The sequence below is a fragment of the Ictidomys tridecemlineatus genome, chromosome 5, assembly GCF_052094955.1.
Source record: "Ictidomys tridecemlineatus isolate mIctTri1 chromosome 5, mIctTri1.hap1, whole genome shotgun sequence".
Classification (NCBI taxonomy): Eukaryota; Metazoa; Chordata; class Mammalia; order Rodentia; family Sciuridae; genus Ictidomys; species Ictidomys tridecemlineatus.
The window spans coordinates 41,436,286-41,455,608 of record NC_135481.1 but is presented as its reverse complement, the minus strand read 5'-3'; the positions used below and the strand labels follow the sequence as shown (position 1 = coordinate 41,455,608).

Below are 19,323 nucleotides of genomic sequence, written 5' to 3'. Positions count from 1 at the left end.
AGCCTAATTTTTAATGCTATGATCTTCCACTCAGATAAATGTTTTCTTACATTTATGTGTTTTTGTAATGTTTGATAATGTAAGTTATTTGCTCTTTCAGTTAGTGTGAAAAGCTCTTCATAATTTGTTTGAGAGCCAAAACCAATCATATATAAAAAGCTGAGTGATGTAGTATCATTTATGCATAAAGGAAAAGGAGAGCATAAACAACCAAAATGAAAAGTGCTTGAAATTTTTAAGACCCTTGAAAGTAACTAGAATTCCTTTTAAATATACATTTGTGAACCAGTTTATGAGGCTGTTTAACTTATGTGTTGTATTTGTGGAAGTGTGTTTTAATAAACAATTCTTTATCCAAATAATTCTTTCATACATGAACATTTTGAATACAACCTTCTTTTATTTGGGGGTTTTGGTTTCTTGAGTTGTTTAACTTATCTGTGGCCCCGTCACATGGAGAGTTAAAGGGAAAGTTACCTTAAATCATCTTGAAAGTGTTTTAACTCCAGTGTTTTACAATTTTATAATTTACTTCTGTTACACACACAGTGTATCTCAATTAACAAGAGTGGCATTTGGTGTTGTAGAAAATCCAACTGAAGTCAGAAGTTAATATAATAAATTTAACATGTTATCTTTTAAAAAGTTTAAATATTTAAAGGTGCTTTTAGCCTTAGATGAAATGATACGTGACACATGATAATACTTTTTAAAGCTTGAAGACATCTAAGAAAAGGCTTATAGTGACCTGTCTAGAGTATAATGTTTCTGGTATGAGCAAAGATAACTGGAAATGTTGCTGAAAAATAAGTTGTAGATTTTAGAAATTGAGCAAAATAAGATCTAAGGTGTTTTTTTTTAATGAAACTTTAAAATAATAGAAATTTTTAAAAAGTCAAAAATGGAGTAAGAGTTGGGAGAAAACTTGCTAGGAAAATCATAAGAACAAGGAAAAGATGACTTAGATGTAAAATAGAAAGTAAATTAGTAAAATAGAATTTTGGGTATATTAACAGAGATGAACAGTTTATTTTAGAATAATTAAAGGACCAAATCTATATTAACTTAGAGTGAGGTTGAGGCTGGTCAAAGATAACTCAGATTAATGGATTCAGTGATGGTTCAGAATGTGGCTTTTACATAAAGCTAATAAAAATAAACATGGGATTCAGAAAGAACATAAATCTATTCCCTGTGAATAGGGCTTAAGAGGGAGGGAGAAACACACTTAATCTTCTCCTAGAGTATGGAATCATGATATGTTAGCAAGAAAATAGGTTCTTCTGCTAAAAGTACTAACCAGAAATCAGAACACCTGTTGTTTCACCTAGTTAATTCTCCTTGAGGAACCCTGTTATTTGTAAAACAGATAATAAACATCTCAGAGTCGACATAAAGGAAAAAATGGAGGGTTGCCATATTTCTTACAGGGATTAGCTATAGTAAAGCATTCTAGGTTGTGGGGACTTACTTGATCAAAGGCAGAGGTAGTAACATGGCGATCAATTGACAATAGCAGTGTTGCAGAGTCGGACGAGAAATGAGATGGTAGCATTGAAGTAAGCAGATAATTGGCCTCCTCTGCTTAGTGATAGACTTCCAGCACTATTTCTGAAGAACCCAGTGATGAATTAGAAGTATACATACTTTCACAATCATTACTGTTCGTTTCCATTGGTATTTTTATTGATTAGTGTTCTTCTAGTCTCTCTTTCTGGATTTTGCTTTTTTTCTTTCTTTCTTTTTTCTATTTTTTTTTTTAAAGAAGTACACTGTAACTACCAGGTTCTTCCCAAATTAATGATAGCTTTCCTTTAAAAGCTTTCTCAGTAATAAAACAGTTCATTTTCATAGTTTTTCCTATGTAATAGTTCATTATATAAAAACTGAAAAATGATTCTGTACCCATTTGCCTCTTGGTTATATAATTACATATGAACTTCTTGCCACAGTGCTCCATGAATAAATTTGTAACCTTTAAGAAATAATAGATAAACAGTAAAGGAAAGTGCACATAGGGGCTGGGATGTGGCTCAAACGGTAGCGCGCTCGCCTGGCATGCGTGCAGCCCAGGTTCGATCCTCAGCACCACATACAAAGAAAGATGTTGTCTGCCGGAAACTAAAAAAATAAATATTAAAAAAAAAAGTGCACATAGTTATTTGTTAGCTAAAAAGACATACCAGATAATATTTTAAAGGATGTTTGTAAGTTAGAATACTAGTAACCATAGTGAAGAAGAAAGAACTTTTCTCAATGATGAGAGAAACAGTGCTATTGCAGAAGACTTTTCCAACCTTTGATTTACAATTATATGTACTAAAAATAATAATTATTATTATTTCCTAGAGGGTTATATTATACAATTGGTCCTCAGTTTCTGCATTTGCAGATTCAACCAACTGAGGAATAAAATTTTTTTTTAAATACTGAAAACATATACTTTTTTCATACTCATTATTCCCTATACAACAAAATGTAAAACTACTTTCATAGCATTTTCAATTGTACTAATAAGTATCATAAGTAATCTAGAGATAATTTAAACTGTATGAGAGGATGTGTGTAGATTGTGGGCAAATACCTTTTTATGTAAGGGCCTTGAACATCCTCACTTTTTGGGGCCTGGGTGGGGGTTCTGAAACCAACCTTCTTAAATACTGAGGGACAGCTGTACTCTTTTTTTTTTTTTTTAAATAACAGAGCCAGTACAAATAAAAAGCAGGCTGCCCAGGAATTTTTTCTAAGAAGGCATCATTCTATGTTGAGTCATTACTCACTCACTCATGCATTTTCTTACTAGAAGTAATCAAAAATTATTTCCTATGATATTTACATATAACTTACTCTCTTTTATGATGCCTGTAGAGGAAGAGGTTATTTTCTAGGTTGTCTTATGATCCCTCTCTAAATTAGAGTTTGCCAATGCATTTCACCTTTACTGGATTAAAGTAATCAGAACATCCAGACTGATTGCCTTACAGTTTTTTTTTTTTTTTTTCCCAGTGTGTGCTTGAGGAGAAAAGTATTGGAAAGCACTGAATAATTGTCTTTCATGCTTTAATTTTGATTGACAAAGACTTTGAAAGAAACACCAGGCTTGGTTGTTATAGCATAGGAAAGTAAATGTACTGTCTTTCTTGTAGATACTCTGGGATAGAATGGTCCTCTTTGTAGGAAAGATTTGCAGAATCTCTTTTTTGAGTATGAGTTGCATTCTCCATTTCCTTCTAAATTTGTTCAACCTTGATTTATTTAATAAAAGTTATTGTTATTTTGGACAACATTTTGTAAGATGCAAACTGAACTTTGACTCAACATGTAACTTAAAAGGAGCTGTACATTCTCATGATAGAAATTTTCTTACATTTAATTTTCATTAGATACAGCTTGTTCTTTAAGTACAACACTCTAATAGATATTTTGTTAAAATATTTACCATTTATACAGGTTGTTATTTGGCCATTTTTAGCTAATTGTATGTATTATGGAAATATAAAATACTAAATTATAATGTACCTTTAGATTCTTTATAGTTACCTAAATTAACTGTCAATAGTAGCCTATTAAATTTGCTAAAATATTTATTTACTGCCAAACAGTGTTTCATTACCATAGGAATCTAAAATAGCTATTCTTTAAGTTTACATATTAGACAAATACTGTAAATTTACTCATATAATTAAAGTAAGGCTTTTAAAAGCATATCTGCTAAGAGATGACAGGAGAGGATAAATAAATCAGTAGGATGATCTTAAAAAAACTGAATTACTTAAGATGCTCTGTGAAAGCAAGAATAAACAGGGTTAAACCTAGTGTGACAAAGCTAATTTTGAAACGGAAAAAGGGAATACAAGAAGCATTTCTAGTTTAGGAAGTTGCCATGGAGAGTAAGGATTTTTAGGATTAGTAAATTATTGGGTTGTGAATAAAAAGTTGTTTATAAAACTCAAAAGTTTCCTGTTGTTAAAAAAAAAAACAACACACAACTTTCGCTGGGGTCCATCAATTCATGAAGCCGAAGCAGGAGGGTCCCAAGTTCAAGGTTCAGCAATTTAGCAAGCTCCTAAGATACTTTAGTAAGACCTTGTCTCCAAAAAAATACAACGGTGGTAAATTGCCCTTGGATTCAATCCCGAGTACCTAAATAAATAGAAAGAACACTTTTTTTTTTTCCAAAATGGAGTTTCTTGCCAGTTACTAGAGACTAAAATAAAATTGGAATGATTGTTTTCTAGGAAGAAAAATAAAGCATTTATAATATAGCAGTACCTCTATTAAAAATAAAACTCATCCCCTTTCTATCACAAGAAAGTCTCAGAAGACCAAGGAAACATCTTTTTGCCTTGGGTTGAACCTACACAATTTCAAAACAGGAATTTCCTGCTAAGCTTTTCCACTATGCCTGTGTGAATTATTCCACTGTGAAACTTCAGTCCTGCAGAATTTTTTATCCATTAAAAACTAGTTGCCTTAACTAGCATTTCTTAGGATTCAGCCTTCCTAGCAGTTTTTTTTTTTTTTTCCTGAAAGATATGTTCTGATATCTAGAATACCACAGTTAGGTAAAGGGTGGGTAGAGGTGGTACAGAATTGTCATTATTCCTCATTGCTCTTTCCGGCTACTACTGTCACCTGCGTACATAAATCTCTTTATTGTTACTCGGTACCATTCCAATTACCATCCTCTAGCTTTCATTCTCATCCACTGACATTAGTAATTGTTTCTCATAAGTAACTTTTCTATACCTGCACCTCATCATCAGTCTTTGCTACTATTCTTTGCAGTCTCTTGACCTTCTGGTCTTTATTTCAGGAGGCTACTTTCCTAGATCTGGTGGTTACTGACAACTGTTCCATTTGAGGAATTTTGTAATTTCCTGTCATTTTCTTTTTATTCTTCTCTTCAATTTCATGCCTTTTTCTATTACTTTGTCTCCTATATTCTCCTGTTACACTAGATTCCCTCTGACTTCGGTATCTTTTATTTTTATTATTATTATTATTATTTATTTTCATTACAATTCTCTTAATTTTTTTTCTGCAATATTGTAAACTACTCTTATTCATATCTTAATAGATGATTTGTTGCCAAGTTTTTACCTTTATGCTAAAGAAATTTCATATTCCCTTTTACTACTCCCTTTTTAAAGGTGAGTCAATCATTCATGGAACAAACGTTGAACAGCTACTGTGTGTCAGATACTCTTGTAGGCACTGGGAATATGCAAATGAATACAGGCAGAAATCTCTATTCTTAAGTAGAGTATATATTCTATGAGGGTTAAATAAATCAGTAAAATAAATAATATGCTAGATAGTGCTGGGGGAAGGGAATATAGGGAGTTTTTTGGGGGAGGAGGATTGGTTAATATTTAGGTACAGCATACAAGGAGGGCCTTCCTGAGAAAGTAGATAACATTTGTTTGAAGATGATTTACATTATGAATAACACCTTCTGTTTTAGTTTGTATGTCCAGATTTTCAAATCTTGACCATTCTTAAAAATAAAATGAATTTATACTCTTTAAGTTTTTAAGCCACACTATATAAAATCTTAGCCTTTTTTTCCTCAGTGGATTATTTGCTTTTTTACTATTGAATTTTGAGAGTTCATTATATATTCTAGATTCTAGTCCTTTGTGGAAATATGTGGCTTGCAAAAGTTCTTTTTTTTTCCCCAGCCAGTAGCTTGCCTCTTCATTCTTTTAACGTGTGGCATGAAATTATGCAAGAGTGATAGTGGTAAATCTAGGAATTACCAGCGATTCTCCATTTGTTCAAGCAGGTCTTTATTCTTGGTTTTATTTCATCTTTTCCATCTCTCTCTCTCTCATAGCCTACTTGTGCTGCTGCCTCCCAGTTTTCATTGCTCCTTCTAGCCTCTTGGTCACTTACCATAAGGAACTTTTTAAAGTGTGGGTCTAATATTTCTTTAGTATTTCCTAATAATTTCCTAGATACAAACCCATTTTCTTATCTCAACACAAAAAATAGGTTTATGAGCTTGTCCTTACATCATTTGTCTTCAACTGCCTTTTTCTAAAGGAAAAATTTTTGGTATTGCCTTACTGATTTATTCATGGATAATGAAAAGTACCATGCATTGAACTTAAGAAAAATGTCCTTTCTTCTTTTCCATTAATAAATATGGAACTATAAAGATACTATATTATGAGGAATTTATGTAGAGTAGATAATGTTCCTAGATAGCTCACTAGTTCTCAGTAAACAACAGTGACAGCAAACAATTTTCTTTTTTATGGAAAAAAATGAAAAAATAGGAAAATTGGGAAGAGAAAGTATTTGGGCAAACCAGTTTTGTTGTAAATAATTGGAATTGGGAGAATTGTTAATCTTAATTTTCTACCAATCCAAAATTACCTGTTCAATTCAGGGTCAATCCAAATTGAAAAGATAATGAATTGTGCTATTAATATATTTTTCTATAATCATGATTTTTTTTTTAAATTTTCTCCCAGCAGTTCTTCTACAACCATTTATTCTTTAACTTTACCAGTATTTCTTGAAGAGGGGAAAAACATCCACCCCCTCTTGTATATTTGTGATGACTGGTTTTCAAAAATAAAGATTTAGAATATTTGCCAGTTTATCTTCCTGGTTGCTTTCATTTTCTCAAACAACCTCAGCTTAATTCTTTCACTTTCCTTCAAGCTACTGTTTACTGTTTTTCACATTTCTTTTCTTTTCTTTTTTTTTAAAGAGAGAGAGAATTTTAATATTTATTTTTTAGTTTTTCGGCGGACACAACATCTTTGTTTGTATGTGATGCTGAGGATCGAACCCAGGCCACATGCATGCCAGGCGAGCGCGCTACTGCTTGAGCCACATCCCCAGCTGTTTTTCACATTTCATCTTTACTGTTCAGTTATTTGGTTTTAATTAATATAATTCCATTCTTTAGTTATTAACATATATTGGTTTGTATTGATGTTTACTGATTGTTCTGTCAAGTTCATCAGTATTATCTTGGCTTCATCTTTCTCTCATACCTGTTTGTGATATATTTCTGTTACATTCTAATTAGTTAAACTGTTACAATCTCCTTAATAGTTAAATTAAATTCCAGACTTTCACCTCAAATTATTGCATTACATGTTAGCCTTCCCTTTCACTACTTTTGTTGTATTAGAATCTAAATTACAATTTGAATGTACCAGTCTTGTAGTTGCTCATTCAATATTATTCCTTATTAAAAAATCAGCTGCTGTTGGAGAAACTTCTGTGCGCTGGGCTTCCTGTATAGAATGTATAGTCTGTCCAGGCTGCCGTAACAAAACATAGATTGGATAACTTAAACAGGAACTTAATCTTACAGATCTGTAGGCTGTCGAGTCAAAGATAAAGTTATTGACCAATTCTGTTTCTGATGAGGGCTCTGCCTAGATTGCACACTGTCTCCTTATTGTGTCCTCACGTGGCCTAAAGTCAATTGCTCTGATATTTCTTTTATTACAAGATCACCAATCTTATATGATTATGCGCCCACCTCTGTGACCTGATTTATCACCTTTTCACAAGTCTTAACTCCAGCTAAAGCCACAAGTGGGGTGGGGTGTGTGGCAATGGGTGTCCAATGTCAACATACAACATTTCAGGGGCCCAATTATTATAACTTTTATATAGAGTTTAGTATCTGCTAAAGTAGTTACTCCTTCATTAATTGTCTTTAGCTCTTTTGAGATGCTGTATTTGTTTGCTTATCTTTCAGAATGCTATAAACAGTTTTTTTTAAATTTTTTTTGTCCCCCATGGGTACATTCATTTAAAATTTTCATAGCTACGTAAGAAATTGGGGAGCTATTGTAAATGATCTCTCTGTCATCTTTTCTGGTATCTGATATTTTTAAAAGCTCTTCCTGTATCTTTTATTTATGGTACTCACTAGAATTTTCAGAATAATGTTAGATAATAGGATCTCTTTATATTATTCTTTCACAAGACATTTATATTACAATTTCCTCAATAAAAATATCAATTTTAGATGGAACATTTTATAACAGATTTCATAGAATGGAAATGTCCTTATAGTCCCCACCAGAATTTCATACATATTTTTATGAAATCTGGTTTTATAAATGTTCCACAGACTTTTAAAATTGATATTTTTATTGAGGAAATTGTAGATTATAAATGTCTTGTGAAAGAATAATATAAAGAGATCCTGTGTACTCTAACCAGTTTTTTGAATGGTAATATTTTTTATAACTATTATAACATTTCAACCAGGATATTCATGTTGATACCAACTACCATATTTAGATTTTTCATTTTACTATTTTTTTTAGTGTATTATACAGTTTTATCATTTGTCAACTCTCACAGACAAGATAAAAACAGTCTCATGACTGTAAGAACTCCTCCCTTATTACTGTTCTAACCATGTCCATTTCCCTCTTAGACTGGCAACCCCTAATCTGTTTTCCTGATTATTTCTATAATTTGTCATTTCAAAGATGTTATAAAAGTGAAATCATAAGTATGCAGTCTTTCAGGATTGGCTTTTTTCTTTCAGCATAATTCACCGAGGTTTCATGTAGGTTGAAAGTCAAAAGAGTTTTTCCATTTTTTGTTGAGTTGTATTCTGTCATATGTATATACCACAGTTTGTTTAGCCATTGAAAGACATCTAGGCTGTTTTCATTGAGGGGCTATTTTACAGATAAGGCTACTATAAGTAATGAAGAGTGTAGTTGCTAGGCTGTATGGTAGTTGCATGTTTAGTTTTATAAGAAAATGCCAAACTTCTGTTCAGAGAGGCTTGCCATAATACATTGCCACCAACATTTATGAGCAAGTAACTGTCCTAATGTTCTTTCAACATTTTTGTTTCTTCAGTGCAAGATCTTATAGCATCAGCTGAATAATTTCTCAGTCTTTCATGACATAGACATATGTAAGAATACTGGACAGTTTTTTTGTAGAAAGTTTGGACTTGCCTAATGTTTCCCCACAATTAGCTTCACTCACATTAAAGCATCCTTGCCCAGAATGTCCTCTATCTTGTGCCACTAAGTAAAGGAGCAAACAAAAGAATCATGTTTAAAAGACAAAAGAATTAGTATGAGAAAGTTCTCTTTGTAAATGATTGTCATACATAGACTAAAATAGGAATCCATGTGATTCGTATCCACAGCTAAATAGGAAAACAAATGAGGTAGAAGGAATTCTTCATTCTTCCTTTTTGTATAATGGGCCTTTTTTTTTTTTTTGTGGAGGGGGGGAGAGGGATTGTTATTGTTTTTGTAATTTATATTTCTTATCTTTGTTTCTTTGGATTTGTTATATTTAACATTTTACATTTGACATTGAGTTCTTTTGTTTTCAGATTTTCTTTTTTTCTGTTCTTAAATTTTTACTTTATAGATATCCTTTAAAATTCTGGCTTAGTTATGTACATTTCTTTTTAATTTATCTTTTCATTTTGTATTTGTGGTTCTGGGGATAAAACTTAAGGCCTCACACATGCTAAGCTACTCACTGAGCTACAACCTCGCCCCCATATGTTTATATGTGGTTATTGCATTATCTGTTGATGATAAGAGTTTTCTAATTTTCATGCTGATTTCCTTGATTTTTTTCTTTAGAAATTGGTAGAAATGTTTTCAAAAAAATAGATTATTTTAAACTAGTTTTGATCTGTGTGCTATTTAGAGAATATAGACTGTGTGATAACAATTCTTTCAAGATATATGTTGTGAGGATATGATTAATTTATTTAAATATTTCGTGTATTTTTGATGAATATTTTTTAGGCATTTATTTTATGCAGGTTTCTAAGTGTCACTAGATCAAATTTTTAATGCTGATGTTTAAATATTCTTTATCTTTCCTAATTTTGTGTCTATTTCATCTACCAGTTATTGAGACAGATATTTAAATATCTTACAGTGATTATATATTTGTCAGTTTTTATGGGTCTCATGGAAAATCTGTGGAAGCATTTATCTATTAAGTAAACTGAACTTTACGTTTCATTATACTTTTTAAGAGTCCATTTTGTTTGGTTATCATTCAACATTTTTCACTTTTACTTGATATTAGTGATGTCAAATTAGTTTCCAGGTGTACAATTTTTTAGAACCCTGTAGCCATGGTTGTGCACATACAGTTCAGTTTTATTCTTCAATTTGCAATGTATTCTGATTTTTTTTGAAATATTTTTTTGGTTGTTGATGGACCTTTATTTTTTATTTATTTATATGTGGTACTGAGAATTGAACCCAGTGCCTCACACATGGTAGGCAAGTGCTCTAGCACTGAGCCATGCCCCCAGCCCTGTATTTTGATTTTTATTGTTTGCATATTATGTGTTTATTGTTTATTTTAATGAGAACTAGGTCCAAGTGAGTGCTTATTGTAGTTTGGAAACTAAATATTAGTAGTGTTTTATTTACTGTCTTTTTTGAATGGAAGTAAAATTGTGTGAGTGTGTATGGGTTTGATTGTTGAGTATTTCATCTTTTATATGGTTTAGTCCCACAAAAATAATATGTTAAAATATGTGCCATAATTATAAAAAAGTAATACTATTTTTCTTCTCTTTTGTGTTAGCTAAACTATTATTATGTGAGAATCACTGCCATTGTTGCTTCTGTTATTTTTTAATTTTTAAAATCCTAGTCAGAACACAGCACTAAACACAATTTTTTACTAATAATCAGTAAAAAAAAGTACTTTTTACAATATAATTTCATATTTAATAAAAATCATAGTATCTTTCCTAAAAGGTAGTACTTTTTATGTCATCTAGAAAACTGACATTCGTAATATGAGGCAAGTCTGAGATATTAAATCAGTTTGGGTTATTGAATAAATTTAATTTGAATTTGGAATTTTTATTTCAAAAAACAAAATGATTTTTCATTTGATTCAAAGATACTTCAGAAAGCTACAGTAAAATTGTTTTGTTACCAACTACACTGCTTCTTGGATAATATTATTTGTAAACATGTAATTAATTGTAGGTAGTAACTATAATAAAGTACATATTACTTTAAAAATATATATTTAATTTTACTTTCCTCTCCCAAATTATTATGTTGTTGTTAGTGAAACAAAAATGCACTTGTATCCATTTTTGGGTTGGTCTATTTTGAAAACTTCTGGCAAACAGTACAGTAATTTTATGATGGGAGTTTTGCTCTATATTTCCCAAAATAGAACACATCTTTAGAAGATTTAGTTTAATGACCACAGTCCCCCATCCCCCTTATCCCCCTTTTTTCCTTTTATAAATTCTTACCCTGGAATTTCTTTCAAATGAAGAGAAAACTTTGCACATTAAAATATTTTCATTGCTTTTAGAATTGATTAACATAAGCTCTTCAGAATCTATTCACATAAGCTCTTTGAAGTATAGAGTATCTATACTTAGCATTCAGAAACTTTCCTGTACTGTTCTCAGAAAATATCTCCCCTACAAATCACGACTCCCAGCCTCTCATATCTACTAACTTATCATCGACAAGTAGTATTACCTAGTGACTAACATCATCATCACTACTAGTATTTATTGATAGTTGACTATGAAAGGCATTATTTTGAATAATTCACGTATTACATTAATTAATTCTCAGAAGTGAGCTGGTTAGTAATTGGTGGAGACTAGCTGACCCATTTGGTTTTAGCTATTGAGCCCACAAACTTAACTTAACTATAGCAAACTCCTCTCAACTATACCAATTCTCCATCCTTGGAATCCTGTCCCTTCTACTTTTCATAGCTGAATCATTTTATTTTGGACACTTTTTACTCATAGATCCATTCTCATTAACCATCTTTTTTCTCCCTCTCTCTTAACCTGGTAGTATAGGAGGAAGCCTTTTTTTTTCCTGTCCCTTTAACAAATTAGACTTTAATACATTTTGGCTGAGTAGTTTTCATTTTGTCTTGAATTCCAGAGTTTACTTATTTATTTATATTTTTCATAGTTAGCATATATTTAACCTTTAGCTAGGATTACAATATATGCCACAATTTCAATTTAACATAATTTCTGAAATACTACTACTCCTACTATTTATGAATGAATATAGTAAAAACATTGCAGCAATCCCTGATGTAATAGTATATTTCTTGAATTCCAGAACTGATTTAATTATCAATTGAATCATTATTATTGTTTCAAAATGTTTGTTTGTTTTGGTATTGGGGATTTAACCCCAAAGTGCTTTACCATTGAGCAACATCCTTATCCCTTTTTATTTTGAGACAGGGTCTTGCTAAATTGCTAAGGCAGGCTTTGAACTCATCATCCTTCTGCTTGGCCTCCCAAGTCATTGGAATTACAGGCATGTACCACCACCATGCCCAGCAAAATGTTTTTGTAATAAATCTGTTTTGAAATGCCTTAGCAAAAAACTAATTCATAAAAGCCATGGATATATGTCTATTCTTTTCTAATACATGTAGAGTCATCAAAGTATAGGTAGCAGAACGGTTGAGGAAGTTTCATTACATTGCTTATAAACAGTCACTTTCTTGGTTATTTATTCTGGAATTAATAAAACTTACTATCAAGAATCATTATAGTTAGTGGCATGCTGATAAAGATTTAACAGTTATGGTTGGAGCTGTACCTCAGTGGCAAAGTGCTTGCCTAGCATATATGAGGCACTGGATTCAATCTTCAGCACCACATAAAAATAAACAAATAAAGGCATTCTGTTCATTTACAACTACAAAAGAAAAAAAAGATTTAACAGCTTTGAAGATGGAACAAAGGCAGTGATTTCTAGCATTTGCATAATTGCACATTGGTTGATTTCTGTCAGTATAACCTCACTAAATACATCATTGAATTCAGCATTGGAAAGAAATTAGCAGTAGTACAGCTTATGTAATTTTTTCACCATGTAGATAGGAGAGAGATAAACTACTGTATCAAGAACATATGTAATTGTAAAATGCAGTAAATAATTAGGAAAATATGAATTTTAAGTATTTATTACTCTGGTTTTGGTGTAACTTATTTAATTGTAAGGATATATAATTTAGTTTTTAATAATGACCAGCAAAGTTCCTAAAAAAATTAACATTTGGCTCTCAGAAGCCAGTATTAATAGGCTCTAGCATACCAGTGGTTGTGTTGAACCTGAATCATTCCTAAAGTATCAGAGGTTCTTAATTAATATGATCCATAGGTGAGTTTCAAGGGGAGTACATAAAACCTGATAATTTCTAGAAAAACAGTGTGTATTTTTCTGAGGAGGAATATTTGTTGAGTACTTAATGTGTGGTTGTTACTGTATTATAAAGACAGAATATAGTGATGATCAAATGTGGCAGTCTCTGCCCTTACTTAGCTTTTAGATTAATGGCATTGATTAGTCACTCCATTTAAAAAATTATAAATACGGGATGGGGATATAGCTCAATTGGTAAAGTGATTGCCCTGGGTTCAATCTCCAGCACCACACACACAAAATAAAATTATAAATACATATAGGAAAGTACACCAGAGACCTTATCAGACCATATCCAATCTAGGGATCAAAAAAGACATTACCTGGGATGTTAAATGTGAGTTGTTATTTGAGTTTTAATTTTTGTTTTTGATACTGGAGATGAACCCAGGGGCACTCTTCTATTACGCTACATCTTCAGCCCATTTTATTTTATTTTATTTTGAGACAGCATCTCTATAAGTTGCTGTGGCCCCAGACTTGAGATCCTCCTGCCTCAGCCTCTTGAGTCCCTGGGGATACAGATGTGCACCACTGTATTCAAACTCAAGAGTTAGTATCTTGAGTAGAATGTTTTTATAAGGTTAAGATGAAGGAAGAGTTCCATAGAGGGACTAGTACTGAGTGGGCACCAAAGGGTGTGAATGGTAGATTTAAGTGATGGGTGAACGTAGATTTAGGAAGAGTGTGGGAATAAAAATGGAGCTTTACTCATGCAGGCCCTAGTAGTTCATGATAAGAATTTTGGCTCCAATCTTGAAAACATTGAGAAGACTGAAGACATTGAAGCAAGGGAGAATTCTCTGATAAGGTTTATACTTGTTATAAAAGTATTCTGCCTGCGTATTATTAAAACTATCTGGTCATAGGAGTACTATAAAAAATAAAATAGGATATGGGATCTAGGATTTATTTGGATGGTTTTTAATTCCTCCTGCTTTTTTATAGGATGTTCCCTAAAATAATTAAGATGTATAGTTTTCGTTTTTCACTAATTAGGCTAATTGCAAGGATTACTACAAATTTACTTTTGTATAGTAATTATGATACCTAATGTTTATTATACTATGAATGTTATGGATATAAAAGGCTAAGAAAAGTGTTCCAGATTGAGAAAGACTGAAGACACATTACAAGTAAATGTAATCTGTCATCCTACAATGGATCCTGCACTAGAAGTTTTTAAAAATGCTATAAAAGTTATTATTAGCACACTGGACAGAATTAGAGTATAGACTATAAATTAGATAAAAGTGTTGTCTCAGTTTTAAATTTTCTGAATATGATCAGTGTACAATGATTACATAAAAGAACAGCATTGCTTTTAGGAAATACACTCAAGTATTAAAGAGCAATGGACATTATATATGTAAGCTTTTTGAAATAGTTCAGAATAAAATAAATGCATATTTATATATAGAGATATTCAGAGAGAAAGAGAGATGGAATGCTAAAAGTAAATGTGATAAATTTGGGTAAAGGGCAGACATGAATTTCTATGTTATTCTTGTTACTTTTCTGTAAATTTTATATCATTTCAAAATAAAAGTGTTGGGGGAGGGGAATCAAACAAAGTCATATTGTTCCACACAGTTCCTAGAGCTTTTTATGTGAATGCTTATTAAGTAATTCCATACTATGAGGTATTTAATATTGCAATTCTTATTTTCAAGATGAAGAAATTATGGCTTTAAAAGGTTAAGTAACCTACTTAATATGTATTCTGAGAAAGTGGCAAAACGGGAATTTGATCTGCTGCTATGTCCATTAAATTCTCAAACAAAATATTAATGGATTTTTAAGAATTTAGGGAGGTGCTTTTAAAGTTTCTGTTATCACCACTACCATCACCACCCCTGCCTCTTTCCCAAAAATAATTCCTGTTGTTTTTTTTTTAAATATGGGAGTATGTATTTTCTTTAAAATGAGAGTATAATAAACATCCTGTTTACAAATTGCATGGTCTTTTTGATTCTCATCTTGAGGCTTTTTTTTTGGTGCCGGAGATTGAACCCAAGGCCTTGTGCATGCAAGGCAAGCACCGACTGAGCTGTATCCCCAGCCCCACCTTCTTGAGCTTTTTATTGAATGATTTTGTGATGTAAATTGAGATCAAGAGCTTATTACTTTTATGGAGATTCCTTGGAAATCTGGAAATGGAATCACCATTTGACCCAGCTGTCCCTCTCCTCTGTCTATACCCAAAGGACTTAAAATCAGTATACTGCAGGGACACAGCCACATCAATGTTTATAGCAGCACAATTCACAATAGCTAAACTATGGAGCCAACCTAGATACCCTTCAGTAGATGAATAGATAAAAAAAAATGTGATATATACAGAATGGAATTTTACTCAGCAATAAAAGAGAATAAAATCATGGCATTTGCAGGAAAATGTATGTAACTGGAGAAGATAATGCTAAGTGAAGTTAGCCAATGCCCAAAAAACAAATGCCGAATGTTTTCTTTGATATGAGGAGGCTGATTTATAGTAGGGTAGGGAGGGAGCATGGAAGAAAAAGATGAACTCTAGATAGGGCATAGGGGTGGGAGGGAAAAGGAGTGAGCAGGGGGTCAGCAAGGATGATGGAATGTGATAGACATTATTATCCAAAGTACATGTATGAAGACATGAATTCGTGCAAAAATACTTCATATACAACCAGAGATATGAAAAATTGTGCTGTATATGTGTAACAAGAATTGTAATGCATTCTGCTGTCATTTATTTTTTAAAAAATCAATAAAAAAATCCTAAATTGAAATTTTAAAAAAGAATATTTATTATCTATTATTTATTTAAAAAGATAATTTTTCTCACCTTATTTTGTAACTAAGAGCTACCTTAGATACATTTGAAATACATATGTTAATGTTGGTATATGACTTTTGACAGGTGGTTTTGGAATGTATGCTTAAAAAAGACCTTATTTATAATAAGGTCACTCCAACATTTCACCACTGGAAGATTGATGACAAGAAATTTGGCCTTACCTTTCAAAGTCCTGCTGATGCTAGGGCTTTTGATAGAGGCATTCGAAGAGCCATCGAGGATATTTCTCAAGGTAGGTTTCTTTGATTATTTATCAGGTTATGTGTTAAATATACAGAGTAGAGGTCATCTTTCTTAAAAGTTAACCCACAGTAGATCTTACCAGCTTTTACATTGTGTGACCAGGCCCGGAAATCTCACAATAGGTAAAGATGAAATAATGGACTTCCTAGCCAATTTTATATTTGTCAAATTATAGTCTCTACCAATTGCATTTGTTATTTGGCACATATCAGTAGCCTTCAGCTAAAACTAATGTTTTAAAATAAAGAGTTTGAAGAAGAGGGAACCAGTAAGATATATGAAAATCCTAGGGAGATATTCTGCTGTATGTGTGGTCTGTCAAGGTGATTAATTTCTAAAGCATGTGGATTTTTTAAAATATATTTTTTAATTGTTGATAGACCTTTATTTTATTTATTTATATGCTGTGCTGAAAATCAAACCCAGCACCTCACACATGCCAGGCAAGTGCGCTACCTCAAGGGCAAGTGCCATAGCCCTAGCCCTTTATTATTTATTTATTTATTTTTATGTGGTGCCGAGGATCAAACCCAGTGCTTCATGTGTGCTAGGCAAGTGTTGCTACCACTGAGCTACAATCCCAGCTCCTAAAATGTGGATTTTTAAGGAAGTATTTATTTTCATGTAAAACTGGCTTAATGCTTATTTAAACAAAAAGAAATCACATTAAAACTTTTACATAAAGGGAGAAATAACTGAGATATACATTTTTTCTAATTAGGAAGGAAAATATATTTATTAATAGATAACTTTCTATGTAAAATAACTGAATCAAAACATGTAAGACCACATTGTGATTTATATATTTTTAAGAGGGCATGTTACAGGGAAATTTGAAGAAATGAACTAATTTATGAGAAAAACAACAGACAGGAACATGAAAATGCTTAGTATAGATATTGTTTTCATAATGCTACTTTAAAAAGATTAGAATTTGAAAAACAATCTAATTTCTACTTCAGGAAAATTACTGTGAAACATTAGTCATTTTCTCTCTATACAAGACATTATAAATTCTGAAGAGGAAACATCTCTAGTAAGTAACTGGAAATTTATCTGTGGATGAAGGAATACCTTTTAACAACAGGATAAGAACCAGTGACCAATATCTAACTGGGTTGCCAGGCAGCCCAGAATAATTTCTGATCAGTCTTCTGAAGGGATTTAATGACACCAGTTAATGAATACTAAAATTTAAGACAGAAATGCTATGCTTAATTAACTTTTACCTGTGTTCTTAGGATGCCCAGCATTGAAAAATGAAGCTGAAGGAGCTGATGACTTACAAGTAAGTACTTTGGCTTGAAAAGAATTTCTAAACATAAAAGATCTAGAGGAAATCACTAGACGTAGTATTAACTAACCTATAAATTATTTAAAAATATTCAAAGATGCTATATTTGTCTGTTTTCTTTTTTTTTTTTTTCAGAGAAATAGAACCAGTATGTGTAGAGGGAGAGTTTTTTATTTTTATTTCTTTAAGGAGTTGGTACACAGGAGTGTGGTGGTTCGAAAGTTAGAAATCCACAGGGCAGGCAGGCAAGCATGCATGCTGGAAATTGGCATGGTGTATCTTCATTTGGATTTCCAGGCAGATCTCGGTCCTTTTCAGCTGTTTGAATGAGGCTATCAGCGCTAAGGGAAATCTCCTTGACTTCATGTCTACTGATTTAAATGTTAGTCGCATCTAAAAAATACCTTCATAGCAACATCTAGACTAAAATATGGGCACTGAGCCTGCCTGGCCAAACTAACACATATTATAGACACCCCATCCCCAGAAAAAAATGGGCAAGGTTCTTACATACAAAAATGCACAGAAGAGGAATTGCAGATTACTCATGAACATATGGATACCATTGTTTTTGGACTAACTTATAATTAAAAGATAATATAAATTAAAGCAAATTAACAGTTTTAGTTGCCAAATGACTGAAGTTTTTTAAAAAATGATACTGCCCCATGATGCCCCACTGAAGAGAATGCAGATTGGTAAATTTTTTTCCAGAAAGCAGTTTGTCAGTATGTATTTAAAAACCTCTACTTGTTCACATGTTGACATTTCTAATTTTTTAAAAGAATCTATTTTTTTTGAAATCTCATAAGTTACTGGTGTCAATTGAAGAGTAACTTAAAAAAAGAAACATTTGTGTCTCTTATCTAGGGAATCAGTTTGTAGCAATGTATATGAAGAAAACATACACAAAAATTTTTATACATGGATTTAATATTGTGTGTATATGTATTTAAATATTTGATGATTAAAAAAGTTAAGGCACTATCTAAATAATAGGATGGTGGGAATGGTTGAATATATATTTGTCATGCAACTATTAAAATTTTGCTATCAGCTTTCCTCATTACTTAGCCAAAATGTTAAAATGCTTTTGTTGTTTACCTTTAAGGTAGAATTCTAAGCAATTTAGCTTTCTTTTTAATGCTCTTCTGTGTTTTTCGTACTTGCTGCTAAAAGTATTAAATTTATATAAGTTAAAATACCCAAATTCATACATATGTTATATTGATATATTACTACTCATTATTTTTATAAAATAGTTTTGACATAAAGACATGGCAAAACGTTTTATGTACACAGTTGCTCATTTTAATACTTTTAAAATCTGAAATATGAATGTTTGTTTTAGAAAATTTGAGACATATAGCACCACTTAAAGAGGAAGGAAAAAAAAAAAAAAAGAAGCCAGAATGGTGGTATGTCCCAGCTATTTGGGAGGCTAAAGCAGGATAATCATGAGTTTAAGGCCAGCCTGGGCAATATAGCAAGAACCTGTCAAGAAACAAAGAAAGTTATAAATGTGCTACCATCCGTAAGTGGCCCTGGTTGACCTTGAGAGTGTGATCTTCCTGTCTCAGCTTCCTAAGTCACTGGGATTATAAGTGTGTGCCATCACACCTGTTTTTTTTATTTTAATATCCTTCTGATTTGGTCTCACATAATTTCTATATTTAATTAACATTGTGTGGGGAAATGCTGTAACATAATTGTTTGTCAGACTTTATGCAAGTAGCAATTAA

At 31.9% G+C, this 19,323-nt stretch overlaps 1 protein-coding gene across 2 annotated transcripts in view; it reads left to right on the top strand.

Moving 5' to 3' along the window:
- Nucleotides 1-19,323, top strand: part of Spred1 (sprouty related EVH1 domain containing 1) — an 89,093-nt gene that overhangs the window by 40,895 nt on the left and 28,875 nt on the right. Inside the window, exons 3-4 of one of the 2 annotated variants that reach the window (XM_005316383.4) lie at nt 16,108-16,276; nt 17,529-17,575. The exons of the other annotated variant lie outside the window; for it this stretch is intronic. Of the exons in view, the coding sequence (XP_005316440.1) occupies nt 16,108-16,276; nt 17,529-17,575 (216 nt within the window). The remainder of the gene's footprint in view (nt 1-16,107; nt 16,277-17,528; nt 17,576-19,323) is intronic. 2 annotated transcript variants of the gene reach the window in all.